Source organism: Pteronotus mesoamericanus, unplaced genomic scaffold (genome assembly GCF_021234165.1).
Source record: "Pteronotus mesoamericanus isolate MK-2021 breed Mesoamerican mustached bat unplaced genomic scaffold, CSHL_Meso_final contig_177, whole genome shotgun sequence".
Lineage (NCBI taxonomy): Eukaryota > Metazoa > Chordata > Mammalia > Chiroptera > Mormoopidae > Pteronotus > Pteronotus mesoamericanus.
In genome coordinates this window covers 5,282,821-5,294,768 of record NW_026555073.1, presented here as the reverse complement: position 1 = coordinate 5,294,768, position 11,948 = coordinate 5,282,821, and the positions used below count along the sequence as shown (strand labels likewise).

The 11,948-nt window shown below is 37.1% G+C and overlaps 1 protein-coding gene, 1 non-coding gene and 1 pseudogene across 2 annotated transcripts; 1 reads left to right on the top strand and 2 right to left on the bottom strand.

The window, feature by feature from the left end:
* Window positions 1-1,080: 1,080 nt before the first annotated feature.
* On the bottom strand, window positions 1,081-2,904 carry LOC129065370 (actin-binding protein WASF1-like). The gene has a single exon (XM_054566627.1). It carries the CDS (start codon window positions 2,902-2,904, stop codon window positions 1,081-1,083), a length of 1,824 nt encoding a protein of 607 aa, XP_054422602.1.
* Window positions 2,905-7,185: 4,281 nt separating this feature from the next.
* On the bottom strand, window positions 7,186-7,290 carry LOC129065409 (U6 spliceosomal RNA). The gene has a single exon (XR_008528584.1). It is a non-coding gene; the product is annotated as a U6 spliceosomal RNA (small nuclear RNA).
* Window positions 7,291-9,515: 2,225 nt separating this feature from the next.
* Window positions 9,516-11,746, top strand: LOC129065369 (lon protease homolog 2, peroxisomal-like; annotated as a pseudogene).
* The last annotated feature ends 202 nt before the right edge of the window (window positions 11,747-11,948 follow it).

Here is an 11,948-nt window from a genome sequence, read left to right as displayed (position 1 = left end):
TGTGGTCCATCTCGGGCACCCAGCTTCCTGGTGCCACTGCTGTGTTTCTGATCGTCTCCCCCTCCGCTTTGGGGACCCCCCACCTCTCCTGTGTTAGAATTGCAGTTACTCAGAGCTCAGGCCTCAACTCCCTTCCTTAGAGTCTTAACGTAGGTGGCTCACTCAATCCCATGGCGTCTTTTTACTTGTGAAATTAATGTATTAAAACTTACTATATTTTAACCGTATTTGATAAAAGTTATTAACTCTGAATTTTTCATTTAGAAAACTTTAAACTCCTAGAGAGAGCTCCGTCTCTCCAGACAATGCTGCTGTGTAGCAGAAAAGGAAAGGGGACGGTTCTTTTCTCTTGCAGTGTAGCGAGCTACATGGTATACATACTTCCTGAACACACTCATGTAATGGAAGCAGTACTTTTGGATACTTGCATTAAACAGTACCAGAAATAGAATAGAGGCCCTTGATAACCTCAGAATTTCAATAGTAGTTGTCTTCAAAATATTTTAAGAACTACTTTAAGAACTGCCTGTGCAGCCCTGGCTGGAGTGGCTCAGTGGGTTGAGTGCTGGTCCATGAACCAAAGGGTTGCCAGTTCGATTCCCAGTCAGACCACAGGCCTGGGTTGCGTACCAGGTCCTCAGTTGGGGGCGCACAAGAGGCAATCACACTTGATGTTTCTCTCCCTCTCTTTCTCCCTCCATTCCCCTCTCTCTAAAAATAAAGTTTAACAAATAATAAAGAACTGCCTGTGCAGACATTTTTGTTCTGTTGAATAAATGATGCTATTTAAGAAAATTTTAAAACATTTACTGTTAAGTAAGTGGTAATAGTTTTCTTAGACAAAGAAGATCATGGATTATTCTAAAGAAAATCCAAATCACTATTAATGACCTAACTAGTGGAAAATAAGACAATAGAGAGTTATTTTCAATTTAGTTGGGTTTATTTATTTGCTCATTTTCTCCATCCAATTAGTCTCACTGATTTACCAAAATTATGTCCCATAGCTCAATGAGAAATCAATACAAGTTGCTATACTTTTAGGAACTTCAATTTTGGCTTTTTGGCACTCGTTGATCTTCAGTTTTCTATAGCTTTCCTTATTGCTTCCGTCAGTGCAATCCTTACTCTGGTGAATGCTGGTATAGGTGGTGGACATTCCTTTAAGGTGGCGTTCCCTGCAGCTGATGAAGACGGGGACACTGGTAGGGCCGATGAGCTCGGAATGTGAGACGGTGTTTGTACAAAAGAAAACAAAGACTGTAGGTTGAAAGACTTTGCTGGGTTCAAACTTGAAGGTGTTTGTTGTGGTGGAATCAAGTGCCTTGTCAATTGTGCAGTTGAAGACCTTTGTGACTGAGCAACTGAACGTCTTAATGGCCATGAATCTGAGCATCTTGACAAGGTGGTGGTGTCTAAACGGCTTGTGGCCAGAGAAAATGAACTTCTTGGTGATGAAATCAAAGATCTCGATGTTTGTGGACGTGAAGATATTGATGAGAGTGGAATTAAATTTCGTGAAGTTGATGATCTTGGCATTAGTGTAGCCGGGTATCTTGGTGGTGGAATACAGTAGTTTGGTAATGCTGAAAGTGAAGATCTTGGTGATGATGAAATTGAAGATCTTGATAAGTTTGAAATTGAAGGTGGTGGTGGTTGTACAACTGACATAGGGCCAATTACATGGGTAACTGTGGCCCTTGTTGGAATACTCTGTAAGGTTATTGGAGAAGAAGTTAGAGGTGGAGGCACGCCCCGATCTGCACCTGGTGCACGCGGATCATCTCTTGTCAGTTCATAATGTGGAAAGGGTTCAGATGCTGGAGTAGAGAAGTCCCCTTTAGGTGGCATAATGGGAACAGCTGCTCCAGGAACACTTGGGCGGCAGGCAGTAGGAGATGTTGCTGCCGGGGTTCTCAAAACAGGCGGTGCAAGTTGAGTTGGGAGAAGCATGCTTGAGGAAGGTGTTTCCATCTTTGCAACTTTTAATAGAGCCAGCCAATCAGTTGGCAATTCGGGCGGTGAGTCTGGCGCTGTAGGGCTCACGAACACCTTTGTTTTAAGATGATTTTGAGGTTGGGATTGCATTACTTCTCCCCTTCCAGTTCCGTACCTAACGTATGGAAGGGAATTTTTAACCTCTCCGGCTCCATGCGTTGGCAGATGTGGAGAGCTGGATAACACTTTTCCTACAGCACTTGTTACAAACTTATTGATTTCATGCAATGGGAAGCTGGGAAATGAGGAGTTTTCATCTGGTTGATCCATATATGAAAGAGAGACCCAAGCAGTTGGGACCTGGTACGCTGAAGCTTCGTCTTCCATCCGTTGACTCTGAGGCACACTTGCTGGTTTACTGGGGTGCTCTTCATGCTTCTTTTGCTTGAGCTTTGCCCCCTTTTCTTCTTCACACTCAGGTACAGTCTTTTCTTTGTAAAGGTCAAAGCGATATGAAGCATCAGGAGACACCTTTAAACCTCCTGTATCCTCTTGGCAAGAAGGAGAACTATTCATAGGTAATGTCAGTACATGAGTATCATGCATTTCAGACATTTTAACAGGTAATTGCTTGGAGGAGTATACCTGCTGTGTTTGAATAGCTGTACTTCGAAAAGTCTCTGATTTCATAATTCTCAAGGATAATTCTCCATTTTCATCTTTGTAGGTAATACCACTTGTCAGCTGGATTACATGATCTTGTAAAACTATAACTCTGAAAAAGAGCCTGTCAACCTCTTTGGATATTTCCCCAAATATATCTTCAGCACGTTTACTCAGATTATTTATTTGTATAGCTATATTGTTTAAAGATGTCTGGATTACATGAATTAACTCATCTTGAGTTTTTCTGGGTATCACTAATGTATCTGGATACCCCTCATCTTTCTCTTCATTTAACGACATTTTAGTTCAGTACCAATGTTGGGGCGCCCCCACGTCGCCCCCTTTTATCCATCCATACCTTTTCTTAGGCCCCTTCTGAGCTCTGGCTGGTCTTCAGCCTCACAGGCAGCGTCTGCTTCTGGCAGAGGCTGCTCTGATCTGAGATGAGGTGCCCCTGCCTCCAGCAGTAGCCCGGCAACCAAGCTCCATGTCATAATCCCATGGCTGCGCCAGCAGCAATTGACCAGGGCCTCCAAGCTGTCACCTTGCCCCTCTGCCCTGCTCTCTGCTGGAACTGATTTCTCAAAGAGGGACAAAGACTGGCAGATGAGGAAGTCACAAAGCAAATAATATGTTCTCACTTATTGTATCTCAGGGGTGACTCTACATGGGAGGCCAAATTTTCTGTGTGACCTCTAGCTCTCTTTTCTGAATTCGGATAATATCGGTCCTTATCCAATTCCAAGTTACCTTCCAGTCGAGCTGTCTCTTCTAAGCTCCACCTGGATATCACATGGCCTCCTCAAACGGGTACTTAAAATTTTTTCGATGTCCAAAAAGCTATACATAATTAATATGTACAACTCTATAAATGTGGAGATAAGTGTACACCCATAAAATCATCACCTTAATCTATACCATAAACCTATCCATTACCTTCAAAATTTCTTTCTGCTTTATTATTATTATTATCTCATCATTTTGTGATAAAAACAATATATAAACTTCTTAGTAATTTTTTTCTTTATTATTATTTTTGGAATTGCAGTTGTCCCCACTTTTCTCCTCTTTGCCCACCTCCACCCAGTCACTGCTTCCCCCCTCTCTCAGGCCATCACCACAGCATTATCCCAGTTCATTGGTCACATAGATACATGTTCTTTGGCTAATCTACTCACCTTATTGCTTCTAGACTCCCCTTCCTCCTCCCCTCTGACAGATGTCAGTCTGTTCCATATGTCTATGCCTCTGTTTTGATTTTGTTCCTTAGTTTATTTTGTTCAATAGATTCCACATATAAGTGGGATCATGTGGTATTTCTCTTTCTCTGATTGGCTTATTTCACTTAGCGTAACACTCTCCAGAACCATCAATCCTGTCAGAAGAGGCGAGAGTTCCTTCTTTTTAAAGGACACAGCATTCCATTGTGTAAATGTGCCACAGCATTTTTATCCACTTATCTACTGATGGGCACTTGGGCTGTTTCCAGATGTTGGCGATTGTAAATAATGCTGCTGTGATCATAGGGATGCATATATTCTTTGGAATTGGTGTTCCAGGATTCTTAGGATATGTTCCCAGAAGTGGGATTGCTGGGCCAAAAGGCAGTTTCATTTTTAATTTTTGAGGAAACTCCATACTGTTTTCCACAGTGGCTGCACTAGTCTGTATTCCAATGAGCAGGACATTATGGTTCCCTTTTCTCCACATCCTCGCCAGCACTTGTTGTTTGTCGATTTATGGATGATGGCCATTCTGGCAGGTGTGAGGTGATATCTCATTGTGGTTTTTATTTGCATTTCTCTGATGATTAGTGACATAGAGCATTTTTTCATATGACCATTGGCCATCTGTATGTCCTTTTGGAGAAGTGTCTATTCAGCTCCTTTGCCCAATTTTAATTGGATTATTTGTCTTCCTGGTGTTGAGTTGTATAAGCTCTTTATTTATTTTGGAAACCCTTATCATTGGTGAATATGTTGTCTGATACAGTGGATTCCCTTTTCATTTTGTTGTGGTTTATTTTGCTGTACAAAAGCTTTTTAATTGGATGTGGTCCCATTTGTTTATTTTTCCTTTATTTCCCTTGCCCTAAGAGACATGTTGTCAAAAATATTGCTAGGAGAGATCTCTGAGATTTTACTGCTTATCTTTTCTTCTAAGATTTTTATGGTTTTGTGACTTACAGTTAAGTCTCTTACCCATTTTGAGTTTATTTTTATGTATGGTTTAAGTTGGTCTAGTTTCATTTTTTGCATGTACCTGTCCAATTTTCCCAACACCATCTATTAAAGAGACTGTCTTTACTCCATTACATGCTCTTGCCTCTTTTGTCAAATATTAATTGACCATATAAGTATGGGTTGATATTTAGGCTCTCTGTTCTATTCCATTGATTTATATGCTTATTATTATTTTAGTAACAGGCTGTTTTGATTGCAATGGCCTTGTAGTATAGTTTGACATCAGGTATTGTGATCCCTCCAACTTTGTTTTTTTTCTCTCCAAATTTCTGAGGGTATTCAGGGTCTTTTGTGGTTCCATATACATTTTTGGAATATTTGTTCTAGATCTGTGAGATATGCCATTGGTATTTTAATAGGAATAGCATTGAATTTATAGATTGCTTTGTGTAGTATGCACATTTTAATGATGTGAATTCTTCTAGTCCCCAAACACAGTGTATGCATCACTTATTTGTGTCTTCTTCAAGTTCTCTCTTCAGCATCCTATAGTTTTCAAAGTACAGGTGTTTTACCTCCTTGGTTAAATTATTTCTAGGTGCCTAATTTTATTTATTTATTTTTAGAGATAAGGGAAGGAAGGAAGACAGGGAGAAAAACATCGATGTGTGGGAGAAACATAGATTGGCTGTCTCTCACCTGCCCCCAACCAGGGACCTGGCCCACAGCCCAGGCATGTGCTCTGACTGGGAACTGAATGAGCAACCTTTCGGTTTGCAGGCCAGCACTCAATCCACTGAGCCACACCAGCCAAGGCTAGGTACCTAATTTTTTAGTTGCAATATTAACTGGGACTGTTTTTTAGTTTCTCTTTTTGATAGTTCATTTTTGGTATAGATATGCCATCAATTTCTGAATATTAATTTTGTATTTTGTTACTTTGCTGAAGTCATTTATCACTTCTAGTAGATCTTCGGTGGAATCTTTAGGGGTTTCTATATATAATATCATGTCATCTACAAATAATGAGTTTTGCTTTTTTCTTTACAATTTGGATGCCTTCTATTTCTTCTTATTGACTGGTTGCTTCTGTTAACCCTTCCAGTACTATGTTGAATAAAAGAGGTGAAAACGTACATCCTTGTCTTGCTTCTGATCTTAAGGGAAACACTTTAATTTCTGCCCATTGAATATAATGTTGTCTGTGGGTTTGTCATATATCACTTTAATTACTTTGCTGAGAGGTTTTATTTTTATCATAAGTTGGTGTTAGGTTTTTATCAAATGCTTTTTCTGCATCTGTTGATATGATCATGTAGTTTTTATCTTTCATTTTATTTGTCATGTATCACATTTATTGACTTTCTAAAATTGCACTAACTTTGCATCCCTGAAATAAATCCCACTCAATCTCGATGTATAATCTTTTTAATGTATTGCTGGATCCAGTTTGCTAATATTTTATTGAGGATTTAGCATCTATGCTCTTCAGGGATATTGGCCTATAATTTTCTTTCTTTATAATGTCTTTATCTGGTTTTTGAATTAGGATAATGCTGGTCTTGTAAAGTTATCCTGGAAATTTTCCCTTCTCTTGACATTTTTAGAATCGTTTAAGAAGGATAAATGTTATTTCTTTTTTGAACATTTGGTAAAATTCACCTGTTAAGCCCCCTTGTCAAGGACTTTCATTTGTTGGGAGTTTTTAGATTACTGCTTCCATGTCACTAGTTGTAATCTGTCTATTCAGATTCTTTGATTCTTCCTGATTCAGTTTTGGAAGAGAGAAGACCAAAATAAATAATATCAGAAATAGAAGAGAAGAAGTAACAACTGACACAAAAGATTTTAAGAAAATATTACAAACAACAGGCTAATATATTGGACAATCTGGAAGAAATTAATTAATTTCTAGAAGTATACAGTCAGTCTCCCAAAACTGAATCAAGAAGAAACAGATAATTTTTTAAAATTTTTTAAAATTTATTACACTTTTATTTCAAAGAACATATTTTTAGGCTACTGATCTTTTCTTTTAATTGATTTCAGAGAGAGAAATATCAACATAAATTTATTGTTCTACTTTTTTATGCCTTCTTTGCTTGATTATTGCACATGCTTTGAATGGGGAATTGAACCTGCAACCTTGATGCATTGGAACTCTAACAAACTGAGCTACCCTGGCCAGGGTCTAGTTCTTCTTTACAAAAGAGGATGGTTATAGAAGTTTGGTGTTAAATTGAAGACTGATTTTAGTGAATGTATGGAAAGGAATGTGCAACTAGCATTTAAAATAATTAGCTATTTTTTAGATCCTGAATTTTATTTTATTTTATTTATTTATTTTTTTAGCAAGGGAGATTTACTGTTTATTGTAGCAGATTTATATTCCTGCATTAAAAATATGGAACACTTCATGAATTTGCGTGCCATCCTTGCTCAGGGCCCATACTAATCTTCTCTGCATCGTTTCAATTTTAGTATATGTGCTGCCGAAGTGAGCGAAACAGATAATCTTAACAAACAAATTACCACTTATGAAATTGAAACAGTTATTTAAAAACTTCCAGCAAACAAAAGTCATGGACTAGATTGCTTCAGAGGTGAATTTTACCAAAGATTCAAAGAAGAACTAACACCTATCCTTCTCAAAATATTTCAGAAAAATTCAAGAGGACAAATGACTCCTGAGGTCATTTTATGAGGCCAGCATTATCCTAATTCCAAAACCAGAAAAAGACACTACAAAGAACAAAAATTATTGGCTAATATTCCAGATGAACATAGATGCAAAAATATTCAAAAAAACATTAGCAAACTGGATCCAGCAATACATTAAAAAGATCATATACCATGATCAAATGAGATTTATTCCTGAGATTCAAGGTTGGTACAATACTAGCAAATCAATGAATGCAATATATATCACATAAGCAAAATGAATAAAAATCATATCATATCATTAGAGGCAGATATACCATTTGACAAAATCCATCAGCAAAGTGGGAACAGAGGAAACATATCTCAACATAATAAAGCCCATATACACACAAAATCACAGATAAATCATACTTAATGGGGAAAAATTAAAAACATTTCCCTTAAGATCAGAAACAAGAAAGGGATGTCCACTCTCACCACTCCTATTCAACATAGTTCTGGAAGTAATAGGCACATCAATCAAAAAAGAAGTATTAACAAGCATCCAAATTGGAAAGAAAGGAGTGAAACTGACATTATTTGCAGATGAAATGATACTATTTATAGAGAACCCTAAAGAATCCACCAAAAAGCCCCACTAAAACTGATAAATAAATTCATTAGGCATCAGGATACAAAATAACTATTCAGAAATCATTTATGTTTTTACACACCAATAATAAACTATTGAAAAGAGAAACTAAGAAAATGATCCCATTTACAATTGTATCAAGAAAAACTACCCAGGAATAAACTTAAGCAAAAAAGTAAAAGACCTGTACTCAGAAAATTATAAGACACTGAAAAAAGAAATTGAAGAAGCTATAAATAAATGGATGTGTATACCATGTTCATGGATAGGGAGAATTAACAGTATTATAATATCCATAATGCCCAAAGTAATCTGTAGCTTCAATGCAATTCCTATAAAATACCAATGGCACATTTCACAAAACTAGAAAAAATATTTCCAAAATGTATATGGAACCACAAAAGACCCAGAATATCCTCAGCAATGTCAAGAAAGTAGAACAACATTTCAGGAATCATGCTCCCTGATAAAAAGAAAAAAACAACTGTATTATAAGGCCATAGTAACCAGAACAGCATGGTGCTAGCATAAAAACAAACTTATTGATCAATGGAACACCATAGACAATTTAGCAATAAATCTACTTCTATATGGTCAATTAATATTTGACCAAGGAGGGAAAAACCTACAATGGGGTAAAGATAGTCTATTTAATAAACAATGACAGGAAAATTAGAAAGAGACATGCAAAAAATAAACCTAGACCACCTTGTTGCGTCATATACAAGAATAAACTCAAAATGGACTAATGATTTAAATGTAGGACTCAAGACTATAAAACTCCTAGAAGAAAATGTAGGCAGTAAAATCTTGGACACTTCTCTTAGAAATTTTTTTTTCTGATATATCTCTTTGGGCAAAGAAAACAATAGAAAAAAATAGACAAATGGGACTACATCGAACTAAAGAATTTTGTCACAGAAAAGAAACTACCAACAAAATGAAAAGACAACCAACTGAATGGGAGAACATATTTGCTGATATATCTGATAAGGGGTTAATATCCAAAATTTATAAAGAACTAATAAAAGTCAACACCAAGAAAACAAACAATCCATTTAAACAGTGGACAAAGGACCTGAATAGACAGTTCTCCAAAGAGGACATACAGATGACCAATAGACATATGAAAAGATGCTTTATGTCACTAATCATCAGAGAAATGCAAATTAAAACCAAAATGAGTTATAATCTCACACCTGTCAGAATGGTATCAATAAATCAAGAAGTGTTGTTCAGGATGTGGAGAAGAAATACAGATTGGTGCAGCCACTATGGAAAAGAGTATGGAGGTTCCTCACAAAATTAAAAATAGGGCTGTCTTATGACCCAGTGATTCCACTTCTGGGGATATATTCGAAGAAACTCAGAACACCAATTCAAAAGGATACATGCATCACTGTGTTCACTGCAGTGTTATTTACAATAGCCAAACTATGGAGGCAACCCAGTTGCCCGTAAATAGATAAGAGTATAAAAAGCTGTGGTATATTTACACAATGGAATATTACTCAGCCATTAAAAAGAATGAAATCTTACCATTTGCACCATCATAGATGGACCCAGAGGTTATTTAGCTAAGTGAAATCAATGAGTCAGAGAAAGACAAAGACCATATGATTTTACTTATCTATGAAATCTAAAGAACAATAGAAACAAACAAACAACAGAAACAGATTCATAGATACAGAGAACAAACTGATGGTTTACAGAGGGGAGGGAGGTTGGAGGACTGGGTAAAAAGTTAAAGGGATTGAGAACTACAGATTGGTACAGCATAGGGTATGTAGTCTATAATATTGTAATAACTATGGATGGTATCAGATGTGTACTGGAAATATCAGGGGGATCACTTTGTAAGTATATGATTATCTAACCACTAAACTGTATACCTGAAACTAATACAAAATAATATTAAATGTAAACTGTAATTGAAAAAAATATTAAGAACAAGATTTTTTTAGAATTTATTGTGGTACTGGACTGTAACAAAGAAAGCTGAATGCCTTGACACTCAAGCAGCTCAGATTCTTCTGGATAATGGCCATTACGCTATGGAAAATTTAAAGAAAAGAGTGTTGGAATATTTGTCTTCCAGACAGCTATAAAACAATCTGAAGTGATCATTTTCTGTTTTGCTGGTCCATCTGGAGTTGAAAAACAAGAGTGGGAAGATCAAAGGCCAAGGCTTGATAAGTCAAGAATTCCCCATAATTGAACTCAGAGGAGGGCATGATCAGTTTGATATTGAAAGACAGGCACACCTATGTTGGAAGTATGCCTGGTAGTGTAACCAATGGCTTGAAGACTGTTAAGATTAAGAATACAGTGTTCCTATTTGATGAGGTGGACAAACTCAGGTAAAAAGCTACAGGTTGATCTTGCAGTAGTTCCGCTTGAGGTATTAGATCCTGATCAAAAACATAAGTTCACACATTATTGGATAAATGTGGCTTTTGGCCTTTTATAAGCTCTTATTATAGCTACTGCCAATTCCATTGCTATTATTCTATGTGTCTTGGTGAACAAAATGGAGATCATTTAGGTGCCAGGGTATGCATAAAAGAAGATAGATTGGTGACAGGCACTTGATTCCAAAACACTTCAACCAGAATCGGTTGACTCCTCAGCAGATTCAGATATTTCAGTTTATTACTCATGACATCATCACCAGATATACTGGAGAGGAAGGGTTTCCTTTTCTGGAAAGTAAGTTTGGGGCCATTTGCCAAACTGTTGCTTACTTGGCCCTCCACCTGAAATGCAATTTTGTTTAATTTCCCTGCACTAAAAAATATGCAAGGAAAATATAACCAGCAACATTGAAAGGAAAAAAGAAACCAACAAAAACGAGAGGGAAGAAGGGACAGGTAGTGGGGAAAGAAAGGGGAAGGGTGAAATCAAGGAACATGTATGAAGAACATATGGACGGAGCCAAGGTGGGGAGGGATTGAGGGAGAGAGGTGGGGGTAGGAGGGCAGGGGAAAGTGGTGGTGGGTAAATGGAGACAAACATATTTGAACAATAAAATTAAATTAATTATTAATTAAAAATATATACTTGGTCCTAGATGAATGAAATGAGCATTTGAGTCAACCAGGAGTGGCAATAGCTTAAGCTTGGACCTCTTTAGGTAGAGAAATCATGATTTTGGAGGCAAATGGAATGAATGTTGAAGGCCATTTAACTTTGGCCAGCTAGGGGAGGTCAAGAAGTCATCCTTCCATCTTGCTATTAATTGCCTCTACAGCAATGCAAAGAAGTATTATCTGACTAAAACATCTGGAAGTTTAAATCTTCTTAACCACACAGACATCAATCTGCTCTTCCCAGCTAGGCCGGTCACAAAAGATGGACCATCTGCTGGACTCACCATAATCATGTGTCTTGCCTCACTTTTAGTGAGCAGTTGGTACATTCTGATGCAGCATTGACTGGAGAAATCACATGGTGAGGCCTTGTTCTTCCAGTGGGTAGAAGTAAATAAAAAGTGTTCAGAACACACAGAGCAGAAGAGAATAATTATTCCTCAAAATAATTGTAAAAATGAAGAAATCCCTGGCGACATATGACACAAAGTTTTGTCATAGCAAGCTGCCTGGATGAAGAGAAGAAAACTTTTTATGGTGACTTTACTGTCAAGACCAGATCTGATCTCTTAAAATAGCATAGTGTAAATCTCAACTCTTAAGAATTTTAAGTTATAAAGTGCCAAAAAATGGCACTGACAAGGTTGATTTTATTCACATTAATCAGGGTAAGCAAAATGTCCCTAATTTGTGAATATGATCACAAGAGTAATGAGGCTTATTCAAGCAGTGGTTAGTATTTATTACAGAAATATTAATTTAATATATTGGTACAAGTTG

What these genes read in the sequence shown, in the direction of transcription:
- LOC129065370 (XM_054566627.1), bottom strand. Translation starts at nt 2,904, where the DNA reads ATGTCGTTAAATGAAGAGAAAGATGAGGGGTATCCAGATACATTAGTG.